The sequence below is a fragment of the Anas acuta genome, chromosome 3 (assembly GCF_963932015.1).
Source record: "Anas acuta chromosome 3, bAnaAcu1.1, whole genome shotgun sequence".
Lineage (NCBI taxonomy): Eukaryota > Metazoa > Chordata > Aves > Anseriformes > Anatidae > Anas > Anas acuta.
In genome coordinates this window covers 85,209,558-85,227,850 of record NC_088981.1, presented here as the reverse complement: position 1 = coordinate 85,227,850, position 18,293 = coordinate 85,209,558, and the positions used below count along the sequence as shown (strand labels likewise).

The 18,293-nt window shown below is 35.3% G+C and overlaps 1 protein-coding gene and 1 long non-coding RNA gene across 5 annotated transcripts in view; one reads left to right on the top strand and one right to left on the bottom strand.

The window, feature by feature from the left end:
• IMPG1 (interphotoreceptor matrix proteoglycan 1) overlaps positions 1–16,199 on the bottom strand; it is a 63,135-nt gene extending 46,936 nt beyond the window's left edge. Inside the window, exons 1-2 of the mRNA XM_068678141.1 lie at positions 15,973–16,199; positions 3,664–3,897 (exon numbers count right to left, since the gene is read on the bottom strand). Of these exons, the coding sequence (XP_068534242.1) occupies positions 3,664–3,897; positions 15,973–16,039 (301 nt within the window). The 5' untranslated portion in view covers positions 16,040–16,199. The remainder of the gene's footprint in view (positions 1–3,663; positions 3,898–15,972) is intronic.
• LOC137854566 (uncharacterized) overlaps positions 1–18,001 on the top strand; it is a 59,576-nt gene extending 41,575 nt beyond the window's left edge. For 3 of the 4 annotated variants that reach the window (XR_011095236.1, XR_011095234.1, XR_011095237.1), the window contains exon 2: positions 16,198–18,001. This is a non-coding gene — a long non-coding RNA (uncharacterized lncRNA). Of the gene's footprint in view, positions 1–11,487; positions 12,032–12,676; positions 12,764–16,197 lie in introns of those variants that run through there. The other variant, XR_011095235.1, reaches the window with a different exon arrangement.
• The last annotated feature ends 292 nt before the right edge of the window (positions 18,002–18,293 follow it).

Here is an 18,293-nt window from a genome sequence, read left to right as displayed (position 1 = left end):
GTTCTGTATTATTTAGGGAAATGAAAGTGAACACAATGAAAATATGACAGAGGTGGAGAATTGGAAGAGATGGTATTCAGGAATGGCTGTAAAGGACATTAATTTACTGGATGCTAACTGATTTAAGTACATGACAGTATATAAAATATGTAATAGTGGAGATTAGTACTTGTATGTAATTCCATTGGCTCACTGCTTATGCAAGAAAGCTGTAAAGTTGAGCTGTAACATGGTAGAAACCCAGAATGCATATTAGGGCTTGGTCTTGTTTTTTTGAACTACTTTCTAGCAATCAGGGCCTACAGTTCTGAGTGGACTTTTACCAGCATCTTGTTGAAGTCTCCTCTTTGTTTTAAGTTGAAATATTTCTAATTTCAGACAATTCTGGAAGATAAACTGATCCCTCCTCCAGGCAGCTACTGCCTATCTGACTAACTATGCAAGACTTTGTATCTCTGTTCAGACACCAGACAATCCATACACCCAGAGTGCTTGGATTTCACTGCATGCACTTTGTACAGCCTCCAACTAAACCTTGAATGTCTCCTGTCTGTACCTGGGTCACGTTTAAAACCACTGAGTGGTGCAAAGAGATAACTAGATTATCTCAGGCTAGCACAGATCTGGCCAAGATGTGCTGTTCTGTGTGGACGTCCTTGCTCACTTGCAGAAATGCTCACTTCTGTAGGTTGACTCCTGCGGGGCCTGTGAAGTTGTAGAAGACAACCAACATGGCTTGGTGGTGGCTAGAACCAATGTGCTTTAAGCACATTCAGCTTTAAGCACGTTCAGTTTATTGGAGCTATTGCTCTATGCCCCGTTAGTGGGTGACTGCCTCTGTTGCTACTTGGTGATTCCTCTGGTATTCTTCTTCATCAAAGCCAGCTGTATTTTCAGTGTTATAAAGGGATAATATTCACTCACTCGAGATGAAGGAACAGGCTTCTTCAAAATGTTGTTTAAAGTTAAATGCTTTTAGAGAAGGGGAATTTCAAGCAAAGTAGAAAAAGCATTTTAATAAAGCCTTGGTGGCAATTTAAAAACTGTTGCCTTTAGCACTTTACTTTGCAGAGTTCATTACTGTGAGATGGGACATTTATTTTCAATACTTGATACATGCTTTGACTTACGGTGAGATAATTATCTGCATTATCTAAAATACCAGTGTCTCTGCAATTAGTGTAATCAGTTCTAGAAATGGGTATTCTCAAAACTTGCTGTAAGGATGTACTCACTAGCTGTGTTAGGGCACTATAATAATAACTCAGCAACCACCTGCCCTCCCTGTAGAGCAGCTGTATGTGGAGCAGAGGTGGCCAGATTATTAAAAAGTAACAGGCTGTCTTTTGAAAAGATTTTCATTATGAGCTAGCAGAGTTTCTTTCTATCACTTTTTTTTTCCTCACGTCTCTCTGGCATCTTTTTTTTCTGTGTAGGTGCTGAATAAAGATATAATATCTGATGAAAATCCAGTTTTCAAGGTTTAAATAAATGTGACATGTGACCAGGCATCATAACTGACCCTGTACATGTTCTCAGTTTGCCCCACATGAAAGACTGTCTTCATCCTGATGAAGGTTTTTCATTAGTAACCCTCTGAGCACATATACCTGAGCAGTTTTTTCTTATGTGCTCATTCCTGATGGTGTTTTAGTGTGAATTAATTAGAATATTAAAAAAAAAAAAATTACTCAGGAAGTGGTAAAATTCTCTAGAGGACAGATATGATCCACAGTGCTTTCATACTTCCAAATGTTTCATGGGACTGAGAGGGGTGGAAGTGGTCTTCTAAACTTTAGATGAGAAAAACAGTGGACCATTTTGTCTACAAAACAAAATGAAGATAAGATTGTCCCACTCTTAGGCTGTCTAGTGAAGGCTGAAAGACTCCAACGTGGCTACCAAATCATTGTTCCATGAAGGCTTGTGCTGTGGTTACTAGGTGTAACTTCAGGAATAATGGTAGAATCACAAAGTTTTCACTTCAGATTTTTTTTTTTTTTTTTTCATTTATCACTTTTGTCAGGTACATTTGCATGCTCAGCTGGGAGGACAGAAGTCATGAGTTTTGATCTTTTCCTTGAAGGAAAGTTTTTCTGAGGTTTTAACCAGGAGCATTGTAATGCAAAACATGCAACTATTAAAGAGAACAGAAACACTTTTTCTGAATGAGTATACCAATCATTTAGCTGTAGTCACCTGCTTTCTTGTGTACTTTTGGGGAAGAACTTCCGATTCAGCTGTACTCCAGAAGAACCGTGTGACACCTACTCAGAAGAGTTTGTGAGTGTATAATGTTCTGCTAGGAAAGAAGAGGTGTAAGTTTAAGCATGGTTGCACTACAAGGCTTACAAAGCCCAATCTCCCACTCAGAAGTGATGTGATGCTCTCTGAAAAGATGTTAGTAGCATGCTCATCGGTTTTAAAGGAAAATTTCACAGTTGCCATTCCTTAAATTTAGGTTAATGGTAGCTGCCTGTCCTAGGAGACCTTGTTTTATCAGGGACATAACCAGGAAGTTTTAAGGATTTTCAAGATTAATTCATGTTTAAGAAAGGCTTTTTGGATCAGACTCTTTGACATAGGTTTCAGAGTTTGCTTCAATGCCCACTGGTGTGGAATTCAGTCCTACAATAGATTCCAGATATGTTTGTATCCATAGGAATGACTATAGACATGATGTGGCTTGTCCATTCTGCCTATGAGAAGTGGCTACTGGAGTAAAATTTTTGCAGTTGTACATCCAGATTTCATTTCAGAGGGAACAGACTGGTTTACTGAAAGGGATCTGGGGATCAACCAAGTTAGAATACATGTATGTGAATGGTTGAAGACCTATACAGAGGAACAGATACATAAATTAAGATGATTTAAGAGAATAGAAGTTCCCTTAAATACTTGCATCCCTAACGTGCTGACTGTGTTTTAGAGTTATATTTGATCTATCTAGTTGCAACTCCAAAATATTATTTTTTAAAAAGTGCAAATTGGAACAGTCACTGAATAGAGAAAAGAGAGAGAGAGGAAGATAGGAAATACCAAAAACTGTTTGCACTATTCTCTACAGGGACCTAAAATTAGAGTGGTAACTCTATAAGCTCTCTACAGTCAAGGGAGGAAAAGAAAGGGAGGGAGGGAGAGAGGGATTTGGGAAAGAGCGGAAAAAAACATTGTGGATTTTAAAAAATAATACTCAGGTCTTGTCAGGTGCTGCTGCAATTATATTAGTGCTTATGTTGTACCAACACTACCATAGACTTAATACAACTACAGATACACCAATGTATTCATGAAATGGCAGATGAATAGTTTCTTTTAATGTCTTGAATGGGTGGGGTTAATTCTGAGTAGCAAAGATAGTAACAACTACACTTTTGAGAAAAATGGTACCTCTTTACACAGTAGTGCAAGCATAATTTGGTCTTCAAGTTCTGTCATGCTAGAAAAATATGCAATTACATGGATACCATTAGTCTTTTGAGTGCATTGTTTTATTCTGTTCTGGTAATTGCCTGTCTTGAGCTGTGCTTATTTGCATATAATATTTAATCATAAAGTAAATATCACATACATTTTCTAGAGCTAAAAAGCAAGATTCTGAAAAATTACTAGGTTCTGTCAATACTTTCAGGGAAGAATCACAGGCTACAATCATTATCTTACCTCTTAATCTATAATAAGCTTGGTGACTGGCTAAAATCTGTTTCACTGATTCCTGTGGGCAAACTTTCACACCAGTTGAGAAAAAGGATGACCTCTTTGTTCGGTGTTTTGCCATGTCAAATATCCGTCTTATGGTTGAAACTCTGGACCTCTTTGTTGTTCTTTCTGTTTTGTCTGACCCTGAGGCATCTGTTAGATGTTTGGCTTCACCACGATTTATTTTACCAGGGTTTTCTGGAAAAGATAAAAGGTAAACATGTATAAAGATACATTGCATAAGCAGTATGCAAGATCATGACTGGAAAATACTTGTGAATCTGAGAGTTTTTTGTGTTTAATTGTGATGGTGATTTCAATGTACAGAACGAATTAATGTGTTGAGGAGAAATGTCCTTTGATTATGCTGGACAACCATGACTCAAAAAACTGGTAACTAATTTCCTTATAACTCATCATGTGACTGTCAGTTCACACAGGGTAAAGGTTTCAGAAGCCCTAAATCTTGTTTTCAGTAGTGTCTTTAGGTTAGAACCACAAAGGATACTTAGGTATTTGAAGTTTGTGCTACAGCATCTCATTTGTGAGACTATAACCCTATAGGGAAGTTTACAGCACTCTGTTAAGTAACTATAGAGCTTGTGGAAAGTGAAACATATCTGTATTAGCTTGCAGGATAAAAATATATCTATACTAACAAATATGTAATGTGAGAAATAGTAGTACCTTAAATGAGTACCCTTTCAGATGTTCTTGTCTTTGCTCTGGGCTTCAGGTCACATCTCCCTTCACATTGGGTACATAGTTTTGAACCCACCCTGGGAACTAGATCACATCTGTGATCTAGTGCAACACGTGTTTTGGATGTGTAGTGTAACACATCCTTTCAAAAGCTGAACAGGAGTTTAATTGTCTTTGGGGAAAGAAGTAGCTGTTTCCAGTCTTCCTCTTTTACTCCACAGTGCACTTCTCTTTCCATCCCTCACCAAAACAGATGTATTAATCAGAACAGACTGCAATTATGCTTCTTTGACACTGGATGATAGTGTCAGGAATGCTCTGGCTCTTTGTATCTCAATAGATCTTTAATTATTCCCAGAAAAGTGGAACAGCTACAGTAGAAAAAAGTGAGGTCACTAAGTGGAAACTGAAGAGCTAGGCTCAAGTTTTACTTATGCAGCTATTCATTTATGAAAAATGTTCTCCAAATAGAATCAAGCAAAGAACCACTCATATTAGATTGAACACAAAAACTCAAGACTCATTTGGTCACACTTCCTAAATATATGAGATTCTCTATTATGTGACATAGCAGCTAAATTTCATGTTAAAATGTTAACAATAAAAACAGGTATACATTTGAGCAAGCTGAAGTGCAGCATTTTGCAGGATCATGCAACAGGAGCCATTATTGTATTTTAGATTATCTCCCAAAATTTTGCATACATTTTAATAAAGATATTAAAATTCATATGAAAATATCTATTTTTTTTCATTTTCATACATTTGATGTTATGCATTTTCATGTGCTACAATGAAAAATAAAGTAAAATGTAGTCAGAATACAAGGCTTGTTAGAAGAACTTTTTAGAAAAGAAAGAGTAAATTTTGTAGATAATTGGAAAACTTGAAGGAATAAAATGCAAGAAAGGCATGGTATATGTGTGCCTGAGTTGTTGCTTTAATGAATGGTTTAAAAATTTGTAAAAGTATAATAAAATGAAATAATATCATTCAAAAGAAATAAGTTTAGTGAGAGTAATATTAAAATAAATAAATAAAAGTAAAACAGTTTACAGGATAAAGAAGAAATAACATGCTGCATTTAATAAATGTTAATTATTGTTTACTTGTACTAATCAAGAAAAAATAAGGAAGGTAACACATTATCTTGACAATTGGAAACTTTGTTAATTAATTGTTTAAAGATAAGTTAGCAGCTGATCAATAAGAGAAAAATAAAGGAAAAGCATACTACTGCGGAAAGAACAGTACTTCAAGTAAAGAATGGGAGAAATTCTACGATATATGTCCGAATATATATATGTATGTCTCGGTTCTTATTTAATGTCAGAACTAACATTCAACTTTTTTCTGTGTAAAAGTCATAATAATGACATTTATATTATGAAGTATTTGGTATTCTGATATGGAAAGAAGTTGAGTACTTGATTATGAAGAATATTTTACAAATATAGAAGCTTATACTATGAAAGCAACAGGCGATTTTTGTGGTTTTGCAGAACATGCTAGAGGCAGCAGCTGGCATGACTAGAACTATCTAATTGTTGTAAAGTAAATGAAAATGATGATGTAGTCATATAATATTTGTTATAGAATGCATTGGCAGTAACTAGTTTTCCACAGTAATATCAGATCATGGACCATAAAGGTAACACTGCATAAAAGGAACTTGCTCTGTGAAAATGTGGTCTTGTGTCCACCAGAAATCACAAGGGGGCAAACACTAGATTATTCAGGACACTGAATGATTTGAATGGTATATGGGAAGAGAGTAATAGATTTACCACCCAGGAAGATCCACTGCCAGTAAAATCTCAGAGTAGTCCCCTGAAATCTTCTAAAATAAAATACCAATAATCTACATGGAAAGAAGCTGGTTGTAAGTCTATTACCTGTTACAAGCTCTATTAACTGCTATAGCCCAGCTGCTGAGGAATTCTGACCAACTGGGGCAGAGGATTTTGTCATTAAGCTCTTTGATAGCTTTTGTATGGAGCAGAGGGCTTTCTTGAAGGATTTGCTTCTTCCCCAGGATTTGCCCCTAAGTCATTAACTTTAATTAAGAATTATACTATACATAAGATTCCGAGAGGAGACTCTTCACAAATCATTGTTGTAATGACCTTGAATTCTCTCCCTATTCTCAAATTAGGGTTATTATTTTGGCTTTTCATTCTGAGAAAGTGACCACATATTTACCTGTTTCCAGTTATCACTGTTCTGCTTGCCTATGCAGGGTAGTTTCACTTGACCTTTGAAAATTAAAATATTCTATCCAAAAAGGAAAAAATTAAAATGTGGTAAAGGTTTTAGCATCAGAATTCAGGGTGATATGAGGACAAAACTGTTGAAATCTGAATAATTCATCATTGAAGTCATCACAAGGTCTAACATGTATGATAAAACTGGTAAGTCTGGAAAATAAGTTAGGATATTAGGAAACCAAGGAATGTTTGATTGATAAATGAGACATACTGCCTTCAGAGTGAAATAATTATTAATTAAAATACAGGGCTTATTTAAGTGGAACTATTGAAATAGAACAAGATAAAAGCTTATCAAAGAGGATGAATCAAAGAAAGATGCCATAAATGTGCTTATGTGATCCAATTAAATATATAGCAGGGCCAGCAGGGCCAACAACCACCATATTGATAATTCAACCAGTAACAAAAGTAAGGATGATTAGTCATGGAAGTTGATCTTGAGATCTCTGAAAGGGCTGATTAGTGTAAACACGAGATGGAATGCAGAAAGCATGAATGTCCTGGTCTCTTCTCTCTCAGAGTCAGTCTCCTCCTGTTATGGGAGTAGTGAGCACCCCAAATTCAAATGGCACTTGACAATGATAGACAGGATTCCCAAAGTGTGTTCTCTGCTTATATACTTTTTAATGTGCTTTTTATGCCACATTGCCTCAATCCTATTTGCATGGGAAAGGTCTGAACAGATTGAAGGGGCTTAGATGAGCAGGGAAAGATTAACGTATGGCATGGCTTTATGCAGCCTAGGTCCTGCATATGAGTACAAGATTATATGTCTTGCTTGTATTTGTCTTTGGGCCCTATGCATTCTTTAACTAATGTTAAGGCACACAGTGAAAGAACTGATGGCAGCATTAAATGCATCCTAGAGGGTAGTGAGTCTTATCTAGGATCTACCTGGGGTAGCCAAGGCACTGGAGGAAACTCAATTTGCATCTCACTTCTTCAGGCTTATTGTACTCAGTCAGTGAACTGCTGAAAGAAAAGGAGCTGACATAGGTGCCTAGCCTCAGCAGAAGCTAAATACTGGCCAAAGGAGAATGCCTGTGTATTCCTAAAAGAGAGGAATTGAGCTAAGGAATTTATCCTAAAAATAAATTGAATTTTATTTCCTCAGAATTGATATCAGCAACAATAAGCTAGGTGATTCTTATTTGACACGCTGGGTTGTGTGAAATGTCACTGAATAGTAAAATCACCTGTGGAATGAGGCTTGCGTATCCAACTGTGGCAAAGATCTACCAGGCCTCCAGCTTGGAAGACCCTGTCATAGAATCATAGAATGATTTGCACTGGAAAGGACCACAAAGACTATCTAATTCCAAACCTCCTGCCATGGGCGGGGACACATCCCACTGGATCAGGTTGCTCAAAATTTCCACTAGAAAACTTTCTGTACAAGCATCATGAAGTTGATGTCTACATACCCAGCACTACAAAACCTCTACTGTACCTACCAGTGTTCCAGTAGACTTGGTGTTACCTTACATGTCAAGGAGGTGCTCAGCCCTGCCTGTGCAGTTGGGACTCTGTACTAAAGATACAATAAATCTGATACCTGTATCTCTCACTTGCATTCAGCATGACAAAACATTACCTGCACATGTTCAAAAACTGTGCTCAAGCCCACAAAGACACCGGAGAGGATTGCCAGGCTCCTTGTTTGGAGCTAAAATATCAAGGTACTTAAAAGATAGGTTCTGTAATTTTCAGCCTTTTAAAGCTTATGTTTTTATTTTGATCTGGATTGGTAACAGGGGATTTTGCTTCCTGAGAATTCAGGAAGATGGTGGGATTTCATAAATCCTCTTTCTTGGTAGGAATGCATGACAATGCTCCTTTAAACTTTTATGGAAGACAAAGATTTTATCTGTGTTAACACCATATTCAAACAAGACAAGACTTCCATGAATCCTTATGTTATAGAGTCATGTTTTTTTTTCTGTCAAAAATATTAAATATTGGTTATAGTGAAACAGTATGCAGTAAATCCAGAGAAGAATGTGATAAATTATTTTGAAATATATGGTTATAGTAAAGACAATAGTAAATGTCAAAATGTCAATATTTATTTATTTATTTATTTATTTATTAGTGGTGATAAAAGGTGATACATTCAAAGCTAGCAGATCGAATTAGGTAATAGAAGTTTATTCTTCTTGTTCAAAACCCTTTAACCTGGATTTACATTTTGGTACCAAAGACCAGTTTTAATCAACTAAGGTGCTTTGGAATGTCAGTAAGTGTAAAAAAAAAAAAATCATATTTGCAAATTAACATTGGAAAACTCAACTAGACATCATAGCCTCACAGCTGTTCCATTGCTCCTAACTACTCACAGAAATCTGTGTGGTTTTCTATGCCAAGTGGAGAAATGCAATTGTTAAATCAACTGACTTCAGAAAGTAGGCTAAGAACATGGTCATTTGAAACAGTTTTTATGAAATACAAATCTAGGCCTTAATACAGACCAACATAATATTTTCTCCCTTTCTAAACAGATAATGTAGTAACATAATTGAATTATTCCAACTATACAATTTATGATAAATGAACTGTGGTGAATTATTTACCTATTACAGTTGAGAATAGAAAACATCATAAGCCCAGGGAAGATTCTTCTGCTTGGGAATACAGTTGTCGTACACTGAGCAGCACTAACTTTGCATTCACCATAACTGCAGCCAGTACCAACCACAAATATTGAACATACAAAATATCTGTAGTCAACACATGATTCTGACACGTCTTTCCTAACTGAAAGAGCACCATAAGAAACTTATGTTTTCCTTGACACCATTTAGAGTAGCAATACATGTATATCCTTTCTCTTTCAGACAGATAAGTGCAAATTCTGTTGAAGAATCCTCACTGTCCAGGGTGACCTTATTGCAGTATTTCAATTCTTAAAGGGGGTTATAGATAAATGGAGAGCAACTTTTTGCTCAGTCAGATAATATTAGGAAAAGAGGAAGTGATTTTAAACTAAAAGAGAGGAGATTTGTATTAGAGGTTAAGAGGAAATTTTTCACTCAGAAGGTGGTGAGGTACTGGCACAGGTTGGCCAGAGAAGCTGTGAATGCCCCCTCCCTGGAGGTGTTCAAGGCCAGATTGGACAAGGCCCTGGGCAACTTGGTCTGGTGGGAGGTGTCCCTGTCCACGGCAGGGGGGTTGGAACTAGATGATCTCTAAGGTCCTTTCCAACTCAAACTGTACTATGATTCTATGGTTCCATGATTATTCTTCAGCTTTACTAGCTGCTACGGCTGGAATTCACAGAGAAGATACCATGCCATTTATGGTTTTATTGCCAACATCTGAATCCTGCAACAGTCCAACATTCAGAATAGAAACAACATTGAAGTATTTATTCTTTTAAAATTTATGTATGAAACATATATCTATTTGCATTACATTGGATATCTTAAAAACATTTGGCCTGAAATCTTATTCTATGATCTGATATTGTTTGCATCAAAACATTAAAGAAAATGCTTTAAATGTTTGAGTAGTTCTTGGAGGAATGCATCCAATCAGCAGTGATGAAACACTCACTTGAGCACCTCTGCTATTCATTGTCTAACCAATCTTACTCAAGATGTACAGCCACGCTCTGAGAAAGTCAGTGAGAAAGCATAAGTTCAAGTTGCAGTGATATAATGCCATACTTATCAACATATCAACAATCATAATGGCACGAGTCAAAGAATCACAGTGCAGACCGGAATTTTTGAGGCAGTTGTATTCAAATGTGATGATGATTAGGACAGTTGCCATGCAGGATCCAGCATCCAGGATCCAGAAGCCACTGAACCATTTCTTTGCCTGAACTTTTGTAACTGGAACTGGTCAATTTTTCTCACAGTTTAGGGGCACTCATCCTGCAATGCAATCTACAGTCTCTAGTTAACTGGTTCTTTCTTATTTTGACAGAGAGTGACTTGGTCTTACCATACCGAACTAAGCTATCTTCCAAGATGAATACTAGAGAAGCCTAAGTGTCAAGCTGCATAGATCAATTTATGTTGGAACGATATCTGGAGATCGCCTGATCCTATTCCTTGCTCTATGCATGGCCATTCTTTGATCTAGATTCAAATGATCCACTTATGATGGGGAAGAAGAGAGGGAAAAGGACTTCATTAGAACTATCTCCATTAGTGCCATAACCACAAAATCATGAAGTAAAATGTGAATGTGTTACTACCTCCTGCTGAAATTTCTGGGGTTTCTGTGTTGACTCATATGTATGAAAGATATACTTGGAGCACAATTACTAAAACTGGCACTTCAGCTAAATTAAGTTCAGGGACTCTTAGACTGTTAATACGCGATTGAATAAAATCCGAGAAAGCTAGTAAAAGGTTCAGAGTGGTAAATAAGAAAGTGATCTTGGCTCTGCACCAAACGAGGTATTTTAGAGAAGGAACCCCGCTACAGAAAAGATAAACATGGTAGCCTAAGTGTGATTAGCTATGCAGGCTCCCAATTTTTAGAAATAATTGGGGTCCTACTGACTTGCAGATGTCTGTGTGATTACAGTTGCTTTAAGACTCAGCTTGCTAAACTGCAGTTGTGTTTTATGACTAGTACCTCATACAGGTCAGGACTTCAGTTTCTATGTTACACCTCAGGTTCTCATGCTCTGTCATGTGAGAATGATGATGTTTCTCTGTCAGGTAACAAGGTTAAAACAGGTGGTATTCTTGCGTACCATGATAAGGCATGCTACAATTACGTAAGGGTATATAAACGCCTACTCTGTAGCAGGTGCTGGGGGTACTTCCAGGTGATTGTTAATTCTGTGATTCCTGGATATGCTACTATTCTGAAGTAAATAGAAGTTGATAGTCAAGTAAATAGAAGTTGATAGTGACTAAATCCCAGTATAGTAGTACCAAGTAATATGCCAGTAATATAGTACCAAGGCCCTTCTCCACACTTTTATAACCTACATCTATATGGACATACAAGCAGATAGACAGACAGATAGCAAGATAGATACTTCTTTTTAGGATATATGTTTTTCAATATCACATGTTCCTACAGGGAAGGAATTCTTTGAAATGCAGTAGTGCTTGCTAAGTGCAAAACGCACAAAATATGCAGGATAGTGCACTTAATTTCTGATAAAAATGGAAGAATGATAGGGAAGGAGTAAATGTCTCATTTCAAACCCAAAGGGACTGTGAATAGGTTAGAAATAAAAAAGTAAAGGGGAAAACATATTTTTCCCTCTGGGAAGAAAACAAGGTTTGCTACATCTGATGAATACAGGCCATATCACCTAGTGCATTGCTGAAGCTACTAGGTCACCCCTGTCAGCTGAGAAATGGAGAATCCCCAAAACAATAATCCAATAGGTTAAGACCCCAAGTAACTTTGTTGTAACTTATATTAAAAAATATATTTTAAAAGTTTGTATTATTAAAATATATTTTAATATAATTTATATTTTATTTTTCATATATTCATATTTTATATTTTAATATATCTTATAATTTAATATAATTATAATTTAATTATAATTTTTACAATACATTTTAATAATATATTTTTTAAAAGTTTGTAAAGAGAGAAAATATTTTATTATTAAGAATGTTTGTCTTGTCCACAGTTGTTTTCTGAGACAACCCCCCTTCTCCCAGCTATATGTTCAGTCACATATAGTGTCACATATTTTTCCCTAATTACTGTAGAATGGATGTGATGAGAACTGTAATTAATCTTTAAGTTTCCATGTTGATACTTTAGTATTTTTATCCAAGTTTGTCTCTTGGTCAGGAAATAGCTAACAGTTTTGTATTCGTTTAAACAAACAGTATTTTACTTTTCATTTATTTATAAGCACAACCAGGACAGCTAGCTTTAGTTTGGTAATCCTTGTTTTATGGGTGAAAGTAGAGAATAATCTTAATGCACAAAGCTAATGCATTCTCTTTTTTTTTTTTTTTTTTTTCTTTCTTTGAAGATATATATTCTTTGACTTTGTTCTCTGTCTGGCACAGATTTGCTTAACCCTTTTTTTGAGGACAGCTTTAGTAATGAAGATCTGCAACAGTTATTGTCAAATTAGAACAGTCGAGAGGGAAGTGGTAAGTCAGAATGAATTAAAATGATTTCATAGAGCACACAGAAAGCCTTTGTGTCCTAAAGAATGACTGAGTAGATAGATTATATTTGCTTGTTGATTAAAAACTAACACTAAGCACTCTTGAATGTTCTCTCTCTCCTTTACATTCTCAGTATCAAGTGCTAGGATGTACTCAGCATCAGTGTATAGTTTGGGGAGTTCAAAGCTTGTGTGTATTTTGCTGGTTAGTGTGAATGTTCAATGTTTTACAATTCAGCAATTAAAAATTACTGTCATATTGATTGTATATACATGTATTTTGCCATCACACAGATTTTGTCCCCCTCACTTTCACTTCCCATTATTAGAAACAGTTTCTGTCAGGACAGTGACAAAGATCTGAGTTCAAGTCCTGAGGTCATTTCCTGGAGTTTGGCACTAGCCATGGTCAAAGATAAACACTCTCTGAAGTCTTTATGTTGCATGCTACAGTTTCTTGTTTGTTATCTGTGGGATTCGAGGTGCTCCTGGACAGCATCCAAATGCCTAAGAGATGGGTCTTAATCTTAAAATATGGTTAAGGAAGGAAGAATCAAAAGACATTTCTGAGTAAGCCCCATTTTTGTTCACCCTAAAACACAGCTGTGAGTAAAACAAGAATTTGAGCTTCAGATAGTTTTGTTCATAACGAAAAATAAAATAAAAAATGATTTGGATATTTTTATTCTTTTTATTCTTATTTTAAGTTTGGAGGATTTTATTTCTTAATCTTTTATTTCCTAGTTTGTCATAGTTGTAATGTACTTTAAACTAGAATAGTTCTAAAAATCATCTATGTTAGGAACTTTAATAAGTGATTAATATAACCATTCATACTATTGGGAGAGCATGTGTACTTTTCAAAATATATTCTCTAACTATCTTACCCTAATTCTCAGTCATAAAATAGCAGTTCTGGATGCATTTCTGCTCTGATGAAGAAATATCGTAAGATAAGCATTAAGTCCTTTGAGATTTGTATGTGTATTTGAGATAACAACACAGTTTAAAAATACTATATGTAGCATAATTATATATATATAACAATAAAGAGCAGTAATTATGTATTTGTGTATACCAAATGTATCTAAAAAAACTGCTGGGAAGAAATTTTTCCAATTATCATTCACATACATATATAGAAAAAATACTTTTTCCATTGAAAGTCATCAAAAATTAGAAAATTAAAAGACTACTATAAAAGCTTTGATATATATTAAAATGGCAGCTGAGTTGCTTGTTATATTTGAAAGGAGAAAAATACAAGATATAAAAAAGACTTTTAGCTCACAGTTAAATCATTTTCTCCCTATTTCAAGATACTATATGTAGTGTATTATTCAGCATTGCTTTCTGAATGTTGGTAGATTTTCCAAGTGCTGAGATTTTCCAAGTACTGCGTCTCTGAGGGGGATAATATACAGTTCTGTATTCCTCTTTGTCAAGATGCTCTCCTATAATTTTGTGACTATCTTTTTATGGGAAATGCATTGTAACATACAAGCACAATTTATGATGGGTGTAACTGTGTCTCCACTTTTCACATTATTACTTTCTCATTTCATAACTATAAATATAGACTGTAATGATATCATCAACCATGCATGAATTATGTGAAATTTACTTAATCTTTTTCCATCAGAGAATATGCAATTTGTGTATTTTGATAAACCTTATTTTCCTTGCCAGAGACAAATTATCATTCATTCTCTCATTTTTGCCATAGTTCCAAACTATCATTAATGATTAAATAACACTATTTACATGAAGTTAAAAGGTAAAATCAATGAAAAACAGAATATAAATCTAGTGTTAGCTAATGCATTAGTTTTTCCCAAGCATGTTTTCAGTACTGTAATTGTCCACAAGAGAAGATTTACATAATATCAATGAGATACATGAACGGAATTATTTTTTAAAGCAAATCTGTACACAGAAGAACAAGACTCAAAAACAAGTGAAGTGGAAATAAAACTTTCCAATGCTTATTGATAGTAGACTGTTTCACACCATATCTATTTCAATACTGTTGGGAAGACTTCTCTTTTATTATTTTATATTCTTTGTGTTTAATTAATATGCTTGTACTTGATGGAAAATAGGAGGTCATTCATGTGGGCAAAGCATAAAGCAATTGTGAGGTTGGCTTTTAATTAATTAATTAATTAATTAATTTTTTAATATCAAAGCATAGACAGAAAAGTTAATAAGAAATCTCACCACAAAAGAAACACCTTCCCCAAACATCTAAATTGAAAAAAAGGGAAAAAAATCACACCACCATTTTTTGTTTTCTGTTGTTGAAGGAAGCTTTAAAATTGCTGTGAGCTTTGTGATGTTTTTAAGGGGAACAATAGCTAGCTGTAGTACTAAGTACACCAAAGTTGTCAGTATTTCTATTTACTTGCAAATAATTTCACATATTATTACTTTATTTTATTTTCATTGAGACCTGTTTATTGGAATGCATTTAAAAATCATACTATGCATCACAAAAGGAATATATTTTGTCATGTTATTATAATTATAGGGTGCTTTCTTTCTATTTTAGCTTTTCTGAATATGTACTTATGTTAGCAGATATTTCCTCTTCATTTTCCTATTGTAATATTTATATTTTCCTGTTCGTTCTGTTCTGTGTATAAATCTTAGCATTGCTGTTTCTTGTTTATTTGGCAGTATGTTGTATTCCTCCAAAATCTGTATTTCTAAAAGTTTTTGAAGTTGTTTCTGATAATAGCTGGTAAATATAAAAATATACTTCACTTTCTCTTAATTTCACAGATATCAGACAATCTTTAACAATGTCAACACTTCCTTAGAATGTTCTAAGAACATGTTCTTAGAATGTTCTTCCTTAGATGTTCTTTCAGCTGTTTTGTTCCTTTCATATACTTATTTTTGAAGTTATATATATATATTTTCATAAAAGAGCATATGCCTGTGAATGGAAACTAAAATGCATCTCTTACAGAAAATGTAAAGACAAGGGAACACACATGAGAAATATTGTCAACATTTCCATTTCCAACTTCATATCTGTCTCACCAACTGTGCTGTCTCTATCTGAATTGTCAAGACACCAAATTCCAAACAAATAATTTGATAATCACAAAATGACACGATCTTTCCATTCCCCCCCCCCCAACCTATTAAAGTTAATTAGTATAATCCTTTTATATATGAACTTACCTCTGCTTTCCTGAACTTGGAGAGCAAGGCAAATGACCAAAAATATTAATCCAGTTTTCAAATGCATGCTGTCTATCGATCATTCACAGTTTTCAAGAATATTCATGCAGGAAATAAGAATGTTGAGGTCAAGTAGAAGATTATCAATTATTATTTTTTTTTTAACAATTAAAATCTCCAAATATATTCCCTGTTTTTTTCTTTTTTTCTTTGTTATTTCTTCAGGTGTCCTCAGATGTGGGCTGCTTTGAATTGCAAGTAGGTGAAGAGTGGAACAGGTGCCAGAATTCAAGAGCTGGACAAACACCTCCAACGCAAACACTTCTAGCCTGGGGGACTGGAGTGGTAAGACAAGAGTGACAACGTCTTAAAAAAAAGCAGTGTCTGTTTCGGGAATAATCTTTTTATCTGCTGCTCAGACATAATCCCTCTTACAGTCCAGCTGGAAGAGCTTTCTTCATCTTATTAACCTTCTGGAGCAGCATCTGTCAACCCCAGTAGACTTCAGCACTATCACGATAAACAACGGAAGTCTCTTCTAGTGCCCATTGCCTTCAAACACTGTTCATTTGGACATTCCAGAGGTACGGCAAGTGAGCAGAGGTGAAATCATGGGGAAAGATGATTGTGCTATTTCCAAACCTGCGATCACAAAAAACAGGGAAATTCCTTTGAAAAGGAAGAGAGCTTTCTCTGAAAGAACATACTATATTCTGCTTACCCACTACATTTGACCTGGAAGCCCCTCTCCGTCCTCATACCAAAAGGTTGTGGTTGTGATATTTCTATCATAGAATTGATGATGATGTTCTATGACAGCAGGGGAATGATGTGACTCAGCAGTAAATTGCAGCAGTGTTCAGGGCTGGCACAAGTTGATTCGAAATTGGTTGTGGGGGAGGGAAGGTGGTGCATGGAAGGAGAATAAAAAAAAAAAAAACACAACATGGTGGGAAATGATGTTTCAAGCACACAGCTATAACTGGGCCAAGAACTGGCAGTGAGTGAATACAGTTTTCATATGGTTCTGTTCCAGTTTCCCAAATAACTGTTCCTGTTACATATTTGGAACGTGTAAAAGTGCCATACTTTTTGTTTTCAAGAATGTTTTATAGTGTTTCAACAAACCTAAAAGACTACCAGGAGGGTATTTGTAAATGTCTGTCTCACTCAGAGATTTCTGTGCAACTGGATTTTAGATTAGGAAATATCTAGACTGGCAGCAACTCTGTTTTCTAGCTCTGTAAATTCAAGTTGTTTTAAGAACAACCTTCATTTGAACCCAATCAGTATTCTATTTTTACTTAGGATTTAAACAATGACAACCTCCCTCCCTTCCTGAGATAGCCTAATTTTAACTACTCAGACCAGCTAATAAAGAGACTGAGCTGAGACCAACAAGGTCTGCTTTTTCTTATTTTCCCAATCTTTTTCTGATTTTCAGTACTCACTGTAATGCTTCATATATGTTGTTTCATTTACATTGTTTTACTGTTCTAACAAAACAAATTAGGAAGACCTTGTCAGTAGCACAACAAAAGCCAGCAGTGGAGATGATCAGGATATATAGCAGAGAAAATTTGAGTATTAAAGCAGGATCATTATTTAGCAGTACCAGTATTCAACTTCACATGTTTTATATATCATAATCAAGTGGTATGTGGTATAGTCATATATGGACTACCTCAATGATCCACATAATCTTTAGCACTCATTTATAAGCATGTTACAGTTGAACGATGAAAGTTCCCCTAACATATTATCTTGTTGATTGCTTCAGGTCTGGATCTGCAACTTTTGGAAGCACAGGAAATTTTTCTTATGGTAGTGGAATCCACTGCTTCTAGCACCATCTTCTGAAAGTGCAGGGTCGGCATTTCTGGAAATCACAGGCCATTTCTTCAGAGAAGCCTAGGTACAAAACTTCCTATGGAATTTGGTAGGAATGTGATCCTTTAATTCCATTAGGAATCTAATTTAAGCATTGGACTGAATTTTAAAAAGTGCAATAAAGAGATTTACTTAATTACTACGCAGAGTTAGTGGAGTCTGAAGCAAGAATCAGAAATCCTTTCATTTAGAAATGTTGAGTGAGCCCTTCTCATATAGGAGAAGACATACATTTAATAAAACATGCTTTGTGTCTTTCAGAGAATTTAAAATAAACATGTGCAGGAACAATACTAGAAGATACCACAGTGTTGTTTAGTGTCAAGGTATGACTTTTGGAAAATATTAAGCTCCATGGGTAAACATTGACTAAAAGTTGTAGGGTGGGAATCTGCATACATTGGGATGCTGCTTAAGTGATGAATATTTCA